This window comes from Vigna angularis, chromosome 7 (assembly GCF_016808095.1).
Source record: "Vigna angularis cultivar LongXiaoDou No.4 chromosome 7, ASM1680809v1, whole genome shotgun sequence".
Taxonomy (NCBI): domain Eukaryota; kingdom Viridiplantae; phylum Streptophyta; class Magnoliopsida; order Fabales; family Fabaceae; genus Vigna; species Vigna angularis.
In genome coordinates this window covers 29,227,474-29,247,864 of record NC_068976.1, presented here as the reverse complement: position 1 = coordinate 29,247,864, position 20,391 = coordinate 29,227,474, and the positions used below count along the sequence as shown (strand labels likewise).

Here is a 20,391-nt window from a genome sequence, read left to right as displayed (position 1 = left end):
AATTCAAATATTAAGTAATGATTTTGTGAACTGATTTTTGGTTAAGGTGAAACTTAAAAATACTTGGAGTCCCATATATTACCACATCATATATAATAACAGATAATTTATTAGAAGATAGTTTAACTTATTATTAACTTATTGTGATGTCAATTCTCAATAAATGTTTAACACATCAAATTTAGATGATAATTAAAAGATAGAAAGTTGTATATTTAGTTATTCTCCAATGAGAAAGGCATTGCCGCCATAATAACAGTTTGTGACGTTTGGTGACTATATATATGAACCCAGTAACATGAGTTAGAGCTATTCTGACTACAACTATGGAAATATACATATATGGTTGGAGGTGATTGGTATAGAAGAATGTTGTAAAACGAAAGACGTCTGATAATAATGGTGGCATTCAATTCCTTATGCAGGTTATGATTGCATAGCAGTACTGGAAGATGAAAAATGGAAACCATGTTGGTGACTGTTAATGGAGATTATTAACTTATGATGATTACTTTTGAAGCAGTGCCCGTCCCAAAAGTAAAGCCACAGGAAATGTTGGCCTAGTGAGGGTATTCCCTTGACCGTTGATGTAACTTCAAAAGGCCCACTTATCTATCTATTTTATATTATATCATATCATATCATATCCCTCACCACATTTATCAGAACTTATAACATTTCATTTTCTGTAAATTTCAAACTCTACCATTTTAAATCTTATATAAACTTTTACAATTATTATTATTATAGTATTTTATGAGAGAGAGGTGTTAGTGCTTCCACATGACCCATATACAAACATGTGATAGGCATTGATCCAATTTGATGAACTTAGATTGCAGCTATGGAACAGACTATGGCTCTTTACCTTTCTAGTGTAGCCATGATTCAGAAGCAAATTCAAAAGAACCCTAAAAGTGATGCCAATAAATAAAATTGCTGGAGTGTGTTAGTAACCAAATGAAAATATTAGAAAATATTTTGGAAAAATGTGAGTGGCAACCCTGATTGTAAGGTAACTTGCCGGCAAAGTTACCCCTGCTGAGAAATTTAAGGTTCTGTGTTGCGGCTCTCTCTCTCTCTCTCTCTCTCTGGGTTTCAACTTTCAAGTCCACGCCATATCCCTAATCTGCGTTACCCTATTTCACCTTTTCACTACAAATATCGTAGTCGGCAGCGTACAAGGTAAGAAAACCTACCATCTAATATAATAATCATTTTCACTCTCACCAAATCTTTCTTTCTTTCTTTTTCCAAACCATTTTTTCTAACTAAAACAGTACTGCACTAACATATCAATTGCTACCAGATTATATATATATATATATATATATACATGCCTCTTTCTTTTTGAAAAAAAGAAAATAATTTCCAATTAAGTTTTCATCTGAATTCTAAATATTTTATCCTATAAATACTCTCATAACCCCTTCCATCTCCTTCCCCACCAAAGTCTAGCTACCTTCTCTTGCCTCTCTCTTCCTTTCTCTCTTTCAAATTTGCTTTTTTTCTTTAGTCTTCAGCATCAACTATGTGTATGCATGTTCTTCTTCTGCAGGGTTTGGCTCATGGAACATGGTTGCAGAAAGTATGGGAGAATCTGTAAAGCTCAGGAGGGATAGCACCTTCACACTGATGATGCTGTTTATGTTCATAGCAGCATATATTTGGCGCTATCTATTCTGAGCTTCATAGCTTCTTCTTCATACTGTAACACCACACTGAATGTGTTTTCCCTTCCCTTCTTTCTTTTCATATATCAGTTTATTCTGAAGCAGAAATTTCATATGACGATCGATGGAGTCTTGTTCAACCTAAGTTCAGTCTGCAAGTTAGACATGTATATATGATCACTACTTGTTGTAAGCATGTTGACAATGGTTTTCGCACGATCTGTGTCTAGTTAAACATGTTTTCTTCTTCTGTTGTTTGAACTATATTATTAAGTTTTGTGATTTTTGATCTTTTGAAAGTAGTTATTGCTGATCCATTTCGATCATCTACAGGCTCAGTCACGGAAGATAATATGATGAATAAATTTTCATAACATCTCAGAGATTCTTGTTCATGGTGTGGTGGCTAAGAATTTGGTGTTTCAGCGTTCTGGATAAGTATATAAATAGTTCTATGGTTTTCATTCAACAAAATTTTCTTTTTTATTTCACAAGAAAAATAAGACTATTTTACAGTTTATAAGTTAAATAAAGTTTTGTAGAGTGTGAGGTTCTGGTCTCCCTATTGTTTTTTTATTTTTTAAATATGTATATTAATTTCAAACTCTATTGCCATGAGTCAGGCAAAATATATTTTTCTAAATTAATACTCATAATTTTTAACTCAATCATCGTAAATTACCTTTGTTTTACTTTGTTTATATTCTTGATTTTTCTCAACCTCTTTTACTTTCTCTGAATTAAAGTTCAATAGTTTTTTTAAAGAAAAATTTAGTAATTAAAATATCCTAAATATATTCTTATATTTAAAATATTCATGTATTATGAATTTTAATTATGTAAGAAACAAATATTTATGTTATACAATTCACGGTCTAAAACACTACTGTATGTATATTTGTCAATATACATCTTATTTATTTTTTAAAAAAAATTAAGCTACATTTTGTAAATATTTAGGAAATACAGATTGTCAAAATAGTGCTTGAAAATATTTATAATATATGGTAAAATACAAGTAGGAATATACATCAACGCCTTGAACTGTCTGATTTATCCATTTATCTATTATATTATTTCTCACTTTATTAATAATTAAAGCATTTTACATTATAATATATGAATTTCCAAATCAATAGGTGAGAAATTTCAACATCAATTATTAATTAATTAATTTATAAAAAGTGAATTTTGCCGTCAATTAGAGTGTAATAACTTCTACAGAACGTATAATATTTTATATAGTTTGGTTAAAAAAACTAAAATCTTGTTTGGATTTGAGTTTGAATAATAATGCATCCAATCTAGCAGTCGCATGCTTCTGGTTGAAAAGTAGTGCAATATTTCCTTTCTAGAGGATTTTCAAATACACCATATAATCAATTAAGAAATAATCAAACAACTAGTTTTGTTACTTTTGTGAATGTAACACACATTAATTAGTGAAGTTTCTATCAATTCTCAATTATTTATACACACAGCCTATTCTTTCAACCCCATCACTTCACTTATTGAGTAATTTTCTAGCTAGCCTCTGTTGTCTACAATGACCTACATAAAGTTGGTGAAGGGTACTTTGAAAAAATTGAAAGCTGTTACTGCACCTAAAACCTTGACCTATCTATTGAACAATTATGTATTGTTGTCAATATTTGTTTTCTAAGAGAAATTGAGGTCTTATGTTTGGCTTTCATAACAATGAAAATGGTATGTACGGTGAAAAGAGGGTATCAATCTTTCTCCTTCTGTGGACTGGTCTGGCCAAAAGCAAAGCCCTAGTCTTTCAATCACAGTGTTTGAACCAGAAACTAAACATTTTGAGTTTACAATAGAAGCTAATGAGTTAGCTAGGGTTTCCACAGTCATAGACTTCAACTTTTGCAGGCTTTGTCTTCTAAATGGTGTGATAGTTTCTGTGGATGTTATTGGCGTGTAACTTATCTTGTGGCTTTCTTCATTGCTGTAATATAATTCACGTATCTTCATAATCTCCACCATTAAATTCCCATGAAAAGCAAAGTTGGTGTAAAAGAAGAAGAAACAGACACTTTTTACCATTTTGCTCTTTCTGATTCCATAATCAAGATCATTCATATCCTTGCCTTAAAATGTGGAGTAATGCTTAATTTTGTATCATGTACACGTATAGAAAAAGAATTATGATAACCCCTATAAGCTTTGAATTAGTTAGTTTTTGATTATCAGATAGAGAAGAGAACACACAATGATACATATGTGATCATCTTTCTCCAATTAACAATTTGAATCATTGCAGAAGACTATATATAGATGGTGTGCAATTTGAGCATCAAAATTATGCAGTCTTTAATTCCATTTTCCACCATTCCTTTCGTTTTCTAACAGCACCGATTTCCTTTTCCTAGACCCTTTACTCGAGTATCTATTTCCCATTACATAATATTCAATGATATTATCTGGTTAACGATAATGTGTGGTTGGGATGCAAATTCAGGAGCTGTTCTAAAGATTTAGAAGTTTGAATCAACTTTAGGGTACAAGAGGTGTCCCGTTGTACGGGGACAAAGCAACAAAGTTTCCAGCATTAGATCTTGAGCTTATTGTTATTATAGCATATCTAGTATAGAATATAAATAGATTCACACACATATATTCATATATATCTTCAATGCACTATTTGGTAATGGGGCTAAGCAGGATTGTCCACTGTACAATCAATCTATGAGAAATTTTTTCTCTCTTAAATGTTGTTAGTGGAAAAGTTTGTCATTCTACCTTGAAGTGAAGCTTAGTGGAAGTGATGAAGCAGAAAATATATAAAATGAAGGAACATGTTGTATAATTATGTGTGAATGATGTTGTTTTTGGACAGAGAAATTGATTTTGAAAAAGAATAACGATACTTTCACAACATTTTTTTGACAATATTTTTTTGACAATATTATTTTAGTACCATCTACGTTTCATTATGTAATTGGTTAATATTATTGTTCATAATTATTATATTGATTATGAAGTAATTTTACACCAATAATAAAATAATACATAAATAATCTTAACGGTTGACAAAATATCATTATATTTGAAAAAGGGTTTGGAGGGGCAATGGAATGATATTGGTATCTTGTAAGAAGAAGCAGCATGGATTAATTTGCCAAATGCGGTGTCAGTGGGAGTGGTGGCGAGTGGCAGACCAAAATGATTATATTGGCAAGAATGATAATCATTTCGAAAATATTTTCTTCTCTTCATTTTTTTAGTTTATGTTCTTCCAAATAAACTTTCAAAAGATACTTTCTTTTCGTTTAAATATCCTTTTAATTTTTAAATTTCTAAACAAATTTATAATTTGTCTTTTTTTTTTAATTTAATTTTGTGAAATTATTTTAATGTGTTAAAAGAAAGTTTAAGTCGATGTTTTAACTATTTATATAATTTGATAGATTTAAGATTAAGATTTAAGATTTAGAATGAAAATTTTTAACACGTAAAAGAAAAAATTGAGACAATTAGACTAAAACAGTGATAGATCTTCAACACATACCCAATTTTTATATAAATATATTAAAAAAATACATTAAAATTTTAAAAAATATTTTAAATTATACCTTAATTTATATAAATAAATAAAAAAGTAAAAGAATGTAAAATTTTTTAATATATTAATTGACATCTTAAGTTCACATTTAAACTATTTATATTAATATTTATATAATTTAATATGTTCAAATTCAAATATCAATTTAACACAAAAATAATTTTGATACTGATGAATTAAAAGTAGTTATATATGTTAGGATAAAACAAATTTATATAAATATATACAAATTTTTTAAAATGATAAATATATAAAATATATTAAATTATATATTAATTTATGTAAATCTAAAAAAAATGAAGGATCAAGATCTCTTCATGTTACCATTAAGATTTGTCATTGATTAAAAAAATTATATTATTTATTTTTAAAAGTAAAAATAAAAATATATTAAAATTTGGGATAATGAATAATTGTAATTTGGTGTTGAAATTTAAATAATAAAAAAGGAGTGCAGAAGAAAATGTGATGAAAGCATAAACACTGTTGGTCTTGGCAACTTTGCTTTTGGACAAACAGAAATGCAAAATACTTGGTCAGATTTTCTTTCAGTAAAATGGAACTCACGTGTGTTCTTGATTTGATTAAAGAAAAAGAAAAGAGTAATCATTCTGAAACCAGTACATCAGAAATAGTTTATTGTATCTTTTTTTATTGGGATAAAATCCAAAGTGTTTTTATTGCTTTATACAGAGCCATCCCTGCAATGTTTCATTGTTAATGGACAAGATTTTGATGTTCAAAATTGCAGTTGAACATTTTTTATATTGAACAGAGAAAATTCACAAGTAACGAAAATAAAAAATAAATGTAGGAAGTTTTTTAATTACTTTAATATGTTTTATTATGTAGATGTAGATTATAGAAATCACTTTTAATGATATCTACGTCAAAATAGCATAAACTCCCTTAATATTAAACAAATATTTAACTAAATTACTTACTTAAACACATAAATTTAATGAGAATATGACCTCTTTTTTTATAAAATATAAGTTTTTTTTCAATAAAACTAGTCAAGACTCTATTTATTTTTAACTAAATTGAATACATTGTATTTCCACTCATTCAACTAAATATATCTTTATTTTTTTAAATAGTTAAAAAATGAATTTTAAATTTATTTTAACTCTATAAAATAAGATCCATTTTTAAAATAAAATTTACATGTTTATATAAACATTTTAAATTGATATAATATTATATTTTGTATTTCTTTATATGAAATTATGTATCATATGACAATGTTATTATTAAAATTAGAAATTCTCCTAAACGAACTGGTCGCTGTGACATCCCAAAATATATAACAAGATATATATGTAACATGTATCGATTATAATAATAGAAAGCAGTTAAGAGTACACCATAAATAGGATTAAGGAGTACAGTTATCTAAGTCTGGCTGAGAAGTTTTAAGACTTAAGTACAAGTTCATAATTCTCCAAAATACATGATTGAATAAAGATTCAATGAGACCTAAAGAGTGTTTCCAAAATACAGATTATGATAACATGAAGGCTAGAAGTCTTTCAAAATAAAGAGCTGTTTAAAATAAGAGCTAGTAGAAATCCTAAGTACTAGGGGCTGGGTCTTCCTCAACTTCCAAAGCTTGCTCCAAAGGTACATCATCACCTACTGCTCACATCCAAAGGATTGGATGATCATCGCAAGGGAAAAGCAAACACATGCAACACATACAAATGCAAGGGTGAGCTAGGTCTCAAACAATCATACAATTCATTTTCAATCAATCTAGCATTTCCCAGAATATCCATACCCACATAAACACCTTAGTCACCATAAACATAAGCATTTATTTCATAAAACTCATCAAGACAAGCATCCTATCATGTTAAGACTCTAGACACGTCCGGACATAGAATGTATGTAGAGCTGGGGCGGGTTGTGCACTTGTGATGGCCTCTACTGCTTTGCAAAGCCATTGCCAAGGGGTTCCACCCGACCATACACAAGGTTAGTCCGTTACCGCGGAATAGACCTCCAGTGATAGCGTCTACCCTAGGACCTCCCACTACTCCCACCACACGCGTCAATCCTCTCTAAGTGAGAATGAAAGACCGTTGGAGTGTTAGGGATAACCCCCCATATGGAAGCCTCTTACATTCATTCAATACACTAACTGATCCCACCGAGAGATCTAAATTTCCGATTCAATCCGACCATTTTAAATCTCATGATATTCCTTTTGGATCAACAATGTACATCATAAACCACTTATAACCATACACTTTCAACCAATTTGGATCACATGAAAATGCATTCATAAATTGTAACTGAAATATTTAAATAACATAGCTTACTGGAATGAGGGGAAACATAACAGAAAACATCACCACTTAAATGGACGAACACTATTTGGACGAACGCCAAAATCCCTTGGGTATTTGGACGAACATCATAAACCATTGGACGGACACTGTTTGAACGAGCGTTCAACGATCAAACCTCATGAAGACCGAACGTTCACGATCACTAACAAATATCAAGACCGAACGCCTAAGATTCAAACCTAAGAATACAAACTTAAGGCTGAACGCTCACAATCGCAACTAAACCAAGGCCGAACGCCACCAATATGAACTCTCGCTACTACCTATGGACGCTCGCTACTAATTCAACCTCTGACCGAACGCTAATTAAACCATCAACTGACCGAACACTACTAAACCAGCGAATGAACGAACGCTATTAACCAACACCTGAGCGATCGTTACTAAACCATAACTTGAGCGATCGTTATTTAAACCAATGACCGAACGCTATTAATATCATCCCCTAAAACCGAACGTTCTCCAGACAAGGACGAACGCTAAATGCCTAAGCCAAAGCATGATTATGACCGAACGCTACTACCAAGAACGAACGTTAACCAAACCAACATTTGACCGAACGCCACTCAGCACATGGCATGACCAATCGTCCAAATCCGTCATGGACGAACGGTCAGTTTTCGCATTCTGCAGAATTCTGCAGAATGGTAGCAGAACCTCCCTTGACCATTTCTAACCACTTTTCTCAACTTCTTAGACTCTTAATTCTCGTTTTAGACTTAATTAAACTTATCCAAATGATTCTAAGCATTTCTACTACCATTTTTAAGTGATTAAAGTTCACTTTCAGCTCCAAAACACTAACTTCAACAACTTAGGGACCCAAATTTGATTCTACTACTTGGAACATGTTTTCGACCACTTTTATGTTTCTAACAAGTCAAAATGGACTTGTCTAGGCTGCCCAAACAGTCCAGGAACACTGCAGCCCTCATTTACTCAAAATCCCTACCTCACTTCCTCTAAACTAGCCCAAATTGATCATAAAGACACTTGATTTCCTTTCTAACAGCACTACCACCGAATTTTCATGTCAACACAGATCCAACATACACAATTCCATCACTCCAAAGCATTCCAAACAGTTTATAGCCATCCATCACCAAATTCACATAATACACACTTCCATACAGTAAAGCAAGAGTAGAACTAGCTCCCCTTACATCAAAGGGTTCCAATTATAGCAATCAGTTCATCAAACACTCCACAAGCCATCAATCACAGTTTCATAATTTCAACACATAACACCCAATATTTCTTAATCGTAACAGAAAATTCCAAACAACATGCCAATCAAATTATCATACATATAGAGCATATAATATTAAATCAAATAAACATAACCAGCTCCCCTTACCTTAAAGTTGAGCAGTCTAGCACACAACACAACTTTCAACAGTATCCTACCCCGGGAAGAACTTAAGCAGTGCCCTACAACCATCACATTGGTGATGAGAACAACCCTTAGAGCTCAAACTTGACAAGAATTGAAAAAAGGACAGTTCTAATTGCACAAAAGCAGTAGAACCATAAGCCCTAAATTTCGAAAATAGCGGAGAAAAGAGGAAGCCACTTACCGGTTGAAGAACGTAAAATCAATCGGATGATTTTGAAGCTCTCTACGAGACGGTCGCTAGGGTACCACCTAACAGAACATGCAATGGCTAAATCAGTATGGAGGCTAGAGAGAAGGCAGAAACGAATTTGGAAAAAGGGGGTTTTAGAGAGAGAAAGGAGAGTTGGCAAATCAACTTTAGCCTTTTCTTTTTAGGAGAGCCCCCTTACCAAGGTCATGAGCCCAAATTGCTAAAGGTCTGACTGCCACAATTAAAGCCTAATAACCTGAGTTCAAATTTTTAGATCCTTACAGTCGCACTTTCAGAAATCCAGACAAAAATTTAACAATCATTCCAGCAAAATATTAAATAAATCCTTGTTTTAGTCTCTATAAAATAAAAATTAGCAACTGTTTTCGTTTCTTTTAGTTATGCAATATTCAGTGATATTATGAATCAGGAAAACACTATTCTGCTAAAAAATATTAAAATAAACTTATTTTAAAGTAGAATCAAGAGATACATGATAATTTTACTGACAACTTTTTATAATTTCAAGAATTAAATTGAAGACAAATAAAAGTTGTTAGCAAAAGTGGTTTCTACGCATGAGTCTCTCAAGAAAGATGTGGGTCCAATTATGTTCCTGGGTATATTCACTTAAAGATTAGGCTTTATCTGAAAAATAGATCAATAATGAAAAGGAGACTATATATCTTTATTATAAAGGATTGAATTTGAAAGTTATTCTTTGGATTTGAAAATATCTTGGGAATACATTGCCTTGGATTAAATTTGTCCACCAGTTCAGTTTTTAATTAAGAATTAAAATAAAATATTATTTAAAATATTATTTTTTATCATATTATTTACAAAATTTAAATATATAATAATATTGTAACAGCCAAAGAAAATAATTTATTTTCTGGTTGTAACAATATGTTTAACAAATAATAAATATTTTTAGGATATAACATCATTCTGATACCACTATAAGAAATAGATTTTAAGTCTAACTCAATCCCATAAAACGTGATATTATCTCTAATTGATATGAAACTTTCAACAGCATAAAAAAATATATAATATAGTTCTATCACAATATTTAACTTTTTCAAAATACATTAAAAGTACTATAATTCTTCAAAATATGAGGAATGTATTATATCACACTATAAAACTATTTACATAACTCTAAATGATATGCAAAACATAGCCCTCAACCTATTGACTAACATTACCACCACCTGTATTTCTATATGCTCATGTCACAAAAGCTATCATTACAAAAAAGAGAGAATAACAAATAAAACCATAATAAGCTAATAACTTATCATTTCATATATAATTATCACATAAAGAGCAATTATAATCAACCAAACAAATCACAAATTCAACTATCATAAAGCATGTTCCCAATCATTCACAAGGATATGGCTAGACTTGATTATTTGAATTTATACATTTGCTCGAACTCTATAAGTTTTGCTTTGTCATGTAAAATGAAATTGTTAAGATATATGTAAATATATTTTGTTATTGTATTTTAGATAAGCGTATATTTAGTTTATAATTAGTTTCATAAATATATGCCTTATATTATTTGTTACCTAATTAGTTTCCTAAGATTATTGTATTTATTCCAAGTTAGTACATGAGATTAATTGAAGAAAATATTCTTTTATGAGTAAAAATCAACATAGACCGAATAACATTAACATTAGGTAGACGGGGCACCAACTCCCACGTCTTACTTTTAATAAGAGCATCATATTCATCATCCATGATTATTTTCCAATTGGAAGCTGCAACTGAGTTACGAGGTAATGGAGACCGAGTAACTGAAGTGACTAAGCCATATTTATCAACATATTTCTCGTTTGGCTTAAAAATGTCCATTTGGCTTATTGTGACCATACGGGGTGGTTGAATTGGAATATGAGGGGAAAGTATTGTTTGGTCCGCTGGTGTGGAGATAGGAAAAAAGGATAGACTAAGGGAAGGAGAGGTGGTAACAGTGTCTGGGCTCACGTGATCTAGGCCAATAGGGGTAGGTTTGTGTTTCAGTAGTGGTAATGTTACGTTTTCAGTAGTGGTACCTGGTAGTCTATCTCATGATAAAGTAAGTTACTTATCCATAACTTCAAGACCAATTATAAGAACTTTTTTCCCTCTTCACCACCTAGACTCCTTCCTCTACATGATTTAATGAGTTTATTAGAGTCTAAGGATTGCTTCCAAAGAGTGTCCTTAGTCAATGCATAACACTAATAACAATAAAAGATGTGTGTACCTCTCCCTAAAGAACACAATATCATACAAACATGATTTTCACCCACTTCTCATAATTCCATTCATTTCCTTCACCTTATACTTATAACCACATCTCAATTTCACTATAATGCAATTTATTATCAATAATTATCCCAAATTAACACAAACATTTCAATTTTTCTCATAAAACCATCATGTAGAACCTATTACTAGTGTTAGATAGGGCATTGGAGCTCTCTAGAACTGAAATTCTAGAATGGCATCGAGTGATGCTTAATGGCGCCCAAGGATGGCTTCTAATGGAGCCACTACCAAAGGAATCATTCAATGGCCATAATGTGGCACCCAGCTATAGATATCTGGTGTGTAGTGTCATCTTAGAAAAATGGAGAAATTTGATATTTGGCTTGTGCAATTGGCTTAACTCAATTTTTTTCTATTTTTTTTCTTACCTAGTCTAGTTCATTCAAAAGATTTTTTAAAGATCAAATTGCTCAAACCAGATACCTATTTCTCACATTTCTTTCCCAATAAAAACCACTCACATAGTCTACATTTAAATTCAAATTTACCATTTCACAAATACATAAATGTAGACATATAAAATTCCTAAACAATCACAATTATTCTTTCATACAAAAATCAATTCAAATTCATAGCATAAATAAACTAAAATTAGCTTCCCTAACCTCAATTGTTATTCCTAAAGCTTCTCAACCCTTCTTCACAGCTTGCACCCACAACGATAAACCTATTTTATGAACACATATGATCAAATTAATGATGGAAGTACTATATTGGAATTACCCACACACAAAGAAATTATTTGAGTAAAATTGGACTACATGCAAACCCAACATTACCCCTAAAAACCAGAAAATACATATTTGACTCTAGAAAAATGAGTAGAAAGAAAACTTACTCAACTTGTGATCTTGATTGGGTACATGAATTCTATGGAGCAGCATGCTCTTATAAAAAAAATAAACTCTAAGTGAGATATAAAGAAAGGATGAAGAGATTTTGAAAAAATTGTTTCTAGAAAAATAATCAGTTAAACATTTAGCCTATTTATACTTTAGCCTCTTAATCAATAAAGCTTAGTTCTATTATCTTTTTATTTTAACTTCTATACTCAGACTTTATATTTTTTTTTGTTTCACAGTAATTTATTTTATTAAAATATTAATTAGTCAATTACTTACATATTAATTCTCATCTATTCATATTTGTTTATTAATAAATACTTTTAATTATTAATATTTTTTGAATTCAAAATAGAGAAAAAAGTATTAAAACCTCTATCCAATTTATTTAATTTTATAATTCATTTCATTCCACAAATTTTCAATTTTTTTCGTTGACACCATATATTCTTTTATCCATAAAAGGAAAATATAAATAAAAGAATATTCGAGGTACTTTAATGCACACTCGTATAGACTATATAAGGAAAGAAAAAAAGACAAGGACTAATGAAGTGATCTCTAATATTTTCGTCCTTAAGTTAGTGATGTTTCACTAAGGATATCCTATAAATTCTCTCTTCCAAACTACCACTATTAGTGTTTCCTGTATGGAATAATTGATTGACCATATTTGGTTATGCAATTTGATGTCACAAAACACATATGCCTCTATATAATTTTCTCTTCAACAACATAAATTTTTATATTCTAGATTTTTCAGTTTGGAATGTATATTTTACCTTCTATACTATACAACTTGTGTAATTGTTTTTTATATTTCAGTCAATATTTTATTTTAAAATATACAATCTAAAATAAAATATTAAATTTAAATTATGTAATCTAAAATAGAAATATATTTTAGATAATATAATGTAAAACATAAATGTATTTTGAATTATATAATCCGAAATACATATATAATAGGTCATATAATTTAAAATGTAATTTGTTTCATTTTGAATGTAAAATATACAATAAAAAGTATATAAAATTATATTTTGAATTCTAGAATTTAAAACGTAAAAATTCATGATGGAGGTTGAAATTATGAAAGTACAAAAAAGGAGATGCCTTAAACATATATCATCCTAAGGTTGAAACTAGTAGAAGTTTTAAGTATGACCGTTTCTTCCTACACCCGATAACTTTTTTCCTGCACCTATATAATTTGATTTTTCCATGTTATATTTTTTGGATTTTTAATTCAGAAGTAATTTGACTTTTAATTGTATAATTTAAAAATTAAAAATAATTTTCAAATTGTACATATCAAAATAAACTTTTTCTTGAAAAAAGAGATATGAATTATACAAATTAAAAATAAACAAATGACTTCTGAATTATATAATCTAAAAGTCAAATAACTTCTAGAATGTATAATTCAAAAGTTATTTCTTTTAGAAAAAAAAAACCTTCTAAATTACATAATTTGGAAGTCATGTTCTGCTTCCAATTCTACAATCTAAATTTTTTCTCTCTTTTTTTCTTTCTTTTGGTTTTTGTAATTCAAAAGTCGTTTTTTAGATTATGCAAGCCCGAAGTTATTTTTTACTTTTTATGGCATAAGTTAGAAATCTCCTGAAGTCAAAAAATAACTTATGAATTATGTAATCTAGAAAAAGGAAAATGAGAAAAAAAAAATTATGGAGATGTAAGAAGAAAGTTATATGGAAGTACAAGAAAATATACTTTTCAACATTCCTGAATATTTGCCCAACAAAGAGATTAGTCTTTGATTATATTACTATTATCCCATCTACATCTTTCGCTCAATTATTGCTTCCAACACCCCCACAATTACTAATTACATCCTTAAAATAAGATGAAAAGACTCAATCACTCTTTACCACTGCACCACACTACCATTGCCACTGTCTCCACCACACTACCATTATCATCATTGCTGCAAAGAAGAAGAAGAATGAGAAAACGCTGCAAGAGAAGAAGAGAGAAAATGTGAAAAATAAATAAATTAGAAAGCTCTTTCAAGAATGTATTTTATGTGTTCATATAAGCTTTTTTTTTTCGAAATACATTTCATAAGGATGTTCTGGAAAACAAATTCTGAAATACATTATATCTGTTCCAAAAAGTATATTCCAAAAATTTCATTTCAGAAAAAAAAAAACTCTGAAATACATTTCATCTCTTCTAAAACGTTCTATTTCAGAAATTGTATTTCCAAATGTTATATCGAAAATTCCCGAAAATTTTTTCCCGAAAGTTTCTAAAATATATAATCAAAAGTATGGTTATTTTAAAAAATTTAGTGGTGCACGAAGAAATTGTGAGGGTGAAGTAAAAGCCCCTTATTCATTCGGAGTTTTTTACAATTATTGTTGTATGTTATACTCATTCAATTTTATTATCTATGTGTGTCTATGGCAGCTTATAAAATTATGACTCTACTCTTAGTTAATAACTACATTCATAATACTTCCTTTTACTTAGTTATTTTCTAAAAGATAAATTATGATCTTTAACTTTCAAAAACATCTTCTAAAATCTATTCATTTCAGAAGAATAATATAACTTTTTAATAATAATTAAAACTTTAATAACAATATTTGGATATAAAAGATTTATGATATAATAATACCCATCATATAAATAGCTCGTGATTAATTCTCGAAATTTATATATTTTCTGAATAATACGTAAAGTAATTTAAATTGACAATTTGAACAATAGAATAAAATCATGTCAGATTAAGAATTTCATAGATATATTTAAAAGAACGTATAAGTAAAGATAACAACTATGTGCGTTTAGATATTACACTTTTAAAATAAAAATTCATCTTTATTTTTATACTCATTAAAAAATTGTGAAATTTGTATAGTTATTGAAAGCATTTGGAGGAGGGTATAATTAATACGCATTTTACAAGGGAACTTGATGCCAAATGTGGAAATGTTGTGCCATGAATGAATGAAATGTTGTAAAAGAAAAAGTGCAGGTTTTGATATAATAGTAATGACAAGAGATAACATGTTAAGCTATTTTTTGTTCTAAAAGTGGAAGCACTTGCACCCAATGAAGAAAAACACAAACATAGCTGCTCAATTCAGCATGGTCCAATTCTGGGCCTTGAAACACCACAGAACAAATACTGTCTAAAGAGACATGATGAAACAACAATGCATTAATTGAAGAACATAAAAATTGTCACTAATGATGTTTTCTTGATCTAACACTGAGGAAGGTCTGGTGGTGGAGGAATCACTGACTGCGATGGACCAACTCCATTTTCTACCAAAAGTGCAGTTGCCAGACCCCAATTCAGATGTGAGTCTATGTGACAATGCAAGAACCAAATTCCTGATTTGTAACAAGGAAAAAAAACGAATAACTTGTTAGTTTGCAGTTCACATTAGATGTCTGATAATGAAGGTTTGTATAGATATGTGTGTAAGTTTGTCCATAGTGCTGAAAGATTGAGAACGTTTATAGGAGTAGATATGTTGTTGTTAATTACCTGGATTATCAGCCACAAAACGAATGGCCACCCATCCTCCTGGTGGTGTTCCAATGGTGTTCCTCACAGGTGGGTCTACGAGGTTAAACCTTGCAGGATCTGTTGCTGGGTTGAAGTTGCCAAAGCCTGAACCAACTACAAAGAAGTGGAATCCATGAACATGCATAGGATGGTCCTCTGTTGTTACTATGCTTGTGTCCTGCAGAACAATTTGCAGATGTGAACCATACTTCACCTTGAAGAGCTTAGTTCCTCTTGCAGGGGTCCATAGCCCCCGCGGTACATTGCCGGTGTAGTTGAATTGCAGAGGAGGAACTGGAGGAAAGTCTGTGGTGAAAACACCAGGAATTCCTTGATAGTAGGCTTGCATAAGGGATGTGGTGGTTGGAAGAACAAAGGAATTGTTGTTTATGCTTGCTGTGAAGCGAGTTCCATTTGGTCCTTGGCACCTTGGACTATTAGGATTTGTGCAGTTGATTAACCCCAACCCAACAACGAAATATAGGCTAACATCAACTCTTGTAAAGACATTGATCTTGGAAAGGCCTCTGATCCCTGCTGTGTATGCAGTTGCAGTGGCTGTGTCATTGAAAGCTGGTAAAACTGGCAGTATTGGTCTTGGAACCTGTCCGTTTCCTTTGCCGCAGCTAGCAGATTTGTATTCGAGGATTGCAGTGGTGGTGGTGTTGTCAAATGCAGCATTCATGGCTGTTTGATATGCACGTGCAGCCATGTAGTATCTTCCAGGTGTTTGATCGGCAGTGACAAGGACATTGATTGTCTGGCCAGGACCTATCATCAGGACATTGGTGGTGAAAGGCTTGGTGTAAGCAGCATCAGTAGCAACCACAGTCATCCTGTGGTTGGCAATTGCGAAGAACAGTTCTTGATTGAGTGCACTGTTGATGATTCTCAAGAGAATTGTCTCACCAGCATCTACTGGTACACGTACAGTTTCTGCATTGCATATTTGTTATATATTTTAGCCATGTGTAAATCATAAGAGAATAGAAATCTGCATGGAAGCCATGGCTCTGTAATAATTCCAAACCTTGACTTGAACATCTGTAGAGATCTCCTGGTTGACCATTAATTGTGTATGCAACAGATACATTTGGAGGTGCTCCTGTGAATTGTGCCTGCCTTAAGAGAGCCATCGGATCCCTGTCAAACCATTCCCCTGTGCATTATCATGATACAATTGCCATTGTTTCAGAGAAATGAACATTTCAGCATCGTTTGCAGTGGAAGAAACGTTTTATTATGGTTCAGAGGTAAATTATAGAACAGAACTGAAAAGAATAAATGATGGTTTTAAATATAAGTACCAAGAAGGAGGGGAAATTCTTTCTTAGGCATGGAGAATGGATAAGGAGAACCCAATTTTGGATATATGATGAAAGCTCCATAGACGGTGGCTCTTAGGAAAGCAGTGTGAGCATGCCACCATAGTGTCCCCTCTTGATTTTGGATTGTAAAACGGTATGTGTAACTCCCCCCTGGTTGAATGGGACACTGAGTCACATAACTAGGACCATCTGCCCATGGATTTCTCAACATCCTTAACCCATGCCTGATGCAAAGCATACATAAGATTGTCAGCATGAAGCATTTCAATTTTCATGATTGTATCATTAGCATAATGGATTAAGAGGTTACTTCCAAAAGATAAATTGTTATGACAGAAGGGTAAAACAAAAAAATGTCTTATGTGGGGATGAATGATGATGCTATTTACCAATGGATGGAGATGTTATATGGTCCAGCATTTACTACTTTGATTGCAATAGAATCTCCATCTCTTGCTTCCACAGTTGGGCCAGGAAACTGCCCATTCACAGTGAGTACATTGTGGGTTCTGCACAGCCTCTTCACTGGCGCAGTTTGAATCTATTTCAATCAAACGTTGAAGTTAGTACAACTAAGAAATGGTGCATGACTTAAGTGAAAACTGAGCAAATACTGTGTGATCATTACATTGAATAGAAAACACTTACAACAAACTCATGGTAGTGATTCTCTGTAGCTGAAGCAAGGGAAGCAATGACAGAAAGTAGGCCAAGTAAGAACCAAGAGTAACATTGCTTGGCAGGGAGGTGGATAGTCTTCATTGGTGCCAAATAATTTGTCAAATGTAGTTACTTGAGTTGTGACATTTGGTCTAAGGTGCAGCTATTTATAGAATGATTAAACCTTTATTGTAACTTTGAAATAGAACTGTTTTGGCCTTTATTTAATGAGTTAACAGTGTACTAAATAATTTAGGATTGTTAGTCTAACCACAGAGGATTTGGTGCACCCACTAGCGCAATCAACTGTGGAACAAATGCTAGATTCTTCTGTGGTTTAGATATATCACTTATAATATACTGCATGGCACATTGTGTACTATAATACATCTGAAATAACATATCACCTTGTCAAGATAACTGCTAATCATTACCCAGCTCAAACTAAACTTGTCTGAGAACAATGAAAGGAATGAAATTTAATCAGAAAGAAGTAAAAGCTAAAATATTTTCCTTGTCTGAGAAGTTAGGAATGAGACCACAATCATGAATGTAACTAAAACTATGCTAAACTGTAATGTAGAGATTATATTAGCAGGATCATGTTTTCAAAGAAAGGAATACACTCTAAAATCAGTGATGCTTGAGAAATTCCAATTGGTAAATTGGTCCTTTTCATGCACTGTTAATAAAGCAGGTTAAATTCGTACCCAAAAGGAAAAGGTCTGTGAAATCAGATAGTCTGTTGAACAATTCAAACGTAAACATGGTCCACACAACCATGCATTTTCCTAAGTTTATTTGTGATGTTCTCACACTGAAACATATGAGTACCTTACATGACAGAAAAGAAAATAAAAAATACTGAGCAGTTAAGGTCGGGTTGAATTTTGGTTTGGTTCGGTAGTGCAAAGAGTAGTTGTTCAGTGTTTAGTTGACTACCAAAGTTATTAGCTGAAACAGTGTTTTTTCATTAGCTTTCTGAGCAATATGATAGTGGCATTCGTTAGTCCAAAGAAAAAAAGGATTTAACATGTTCACTCACTATTCATTATATAACCTGAACAGAAGTGTCAAATGGACTGAATGAAAGTAACTAAGGGAACATTAATTGTATAAACTGCATAATCATCAATCATAGTACAAATTTATATAATAAGAACACCACTTTTACACAAGCTGTGTAACAGTATTATATTAAATGAAGCAGGTTTGATACGTTTACTTTGGATATTTCATTAGCAAAGGGTACCTGCAATGTCGTTAGTGCATTGATTGGCCACCCTATTTTCATGTATTAGGTAGGCTGCCACCTGACTTTGGAACGATTCCATCAATTGTTAATTTGTTAAGTTGTAACCATAACCATTTTCGGAGTACCACGTGTTAATAAAACCATGTATTAGCTTTGTTTTTGTTGAATTGCAGCAACATAAGACTAATGTCAACTCCTGAATTTCAAAAGCTCAATCGATAAGGTTCTTGCAATTAATATTCATGTTCCTGTTGAATATAAGAGATAAGGACCAATCACAAGATTGGATGCTGCAAATCTGATGGCTTTTACTCCAAAGGGTCAAGTGGATAAATCAAACATCCATCAAAATGAAACGAACCTGGATCCTTTGAAAAGGAAGTGTGGGAGGAGCAGTTTGTCATATAAAATCCACATTCCTTGAATAAAGTTTCCAATATAGATTACTTTAACATATAAATTATATGATCTAGAATGTAATGCTACAACCCTTAACCAAATCTGAGTGCTGAAATGCAAAATTATTTTTTTTAAATCTAACACAATCCTACATAACTAAAGATTCACGTCTATTTATATTTTAAACTGGTGTTATTTTTAGTTAATGGAAATACATGTAATGTAGTGAGAAAGAAAATGGCATTGAACATGATAATTTGTATTAATCATGTAAATACAAGTAGTAATGTACAGTGAAGATTTTATAATTATAGTAATTAGACAAATATTTTTCTAAATAGAATGCTAATGAATAATTATTAAGTATAATTTGAGATCTCGGAATGATTTATTTTTTATTTGCTTGAAGTTTATGTTACGAGAGATAGTTGACTTAGAGTTTTGCAGGTGTTGGTAGAGAATGTGTTATTTATGTGAGGATAGTATTGGGTGTTTAAATAGTGAAGAACCTCCACATATCAGAATTCAAGTGGGTAAGACTAGTTGTAAAAAAAATAATTAAGGTAAGCAATCAACGCATAGAAATCGAGATTAACGCAAGCAAACCATAATCATTGACAAAAATCCAGACCTTGAACTCATTTAAACATGTAAACAAATAGGTAGACTCATGAGGTAACATTTTCTATTGGATGCTTACTTATTACACTTACACTTCGTTAGACTGACTAGTTTATGACTTAAGCATAATTGACTAATTTCACTATATATATATATATATATATATATATATAAGTAAACACTTCATTTTCTCCTCAATATCTATCTAATACTAATAAACTAAC

At 31.4% G+C, this 20,391-nt stretch overlaps 1 protein-coding gene and 2 long non-coding RNA genes across 3 annotated transcripts; 1 reads left to right on the top strand and 2 right to left on the bottom strand.

Moving 5' to 3' along the window:
* Positions 1-975: 975 nt before the first annotated feature.
* On the top strand, positions 976-2,049 carry LOC128197931 (uncharacterized). The gene is made up of 2 exons (XR_008250674.1): positions 976-1,185; positions 1,559-2,049. It is a non-coding gene; the product is annotated as an uncharacterized LOC128197931 (long non-coding RNA).
* A 4,561-nt stretch (positions 2,050-6,610) lies between these two features.
* LOC108337949 (uncharacterized) lies at positions 6,611-9,366 on the bottom strand. The gene is made up of 3 exons (XR_001832977.2): positions 9,182-9,366; positions 8,962-9,035; positions 6,611-6,888 (listed from the first exon to the last, which is right to left on the bottom strand). It is a non-coding gene; the product is annotated as an uncharacterized LOC108337949 (long non-coding RNA).
* A 6,076-nt stretch (positions 9,367-15,442) lies between these two features.
* On the bottom strand, positions 15,443-18,043 carry LOC108337511 (laccase-3). The gene is made up of 6 exons (XM_017574057.2): positions 17,881-18,043; positions 17,622-17,773; positions 17,212-17,456; positions 16,935-17,063; positions 15,884-16,840; positions 15,443-15,726 (listed from the first exon to the last, which is right to left on the bottom strand). Exons 1-6 carry the CDS (start codon positions 17,992-17,994, stop codon positions 15,596-15,598), a joined length of 1,728 nt encoding a protein of 575 aa, XP_017429546.1. The 5' UTR covers positions 17,995-18,043; the 3' UTR covers positions 15,443-15,595.
* Positions 18,044-20,391: the final 2,348 nt, after the last annotated feature.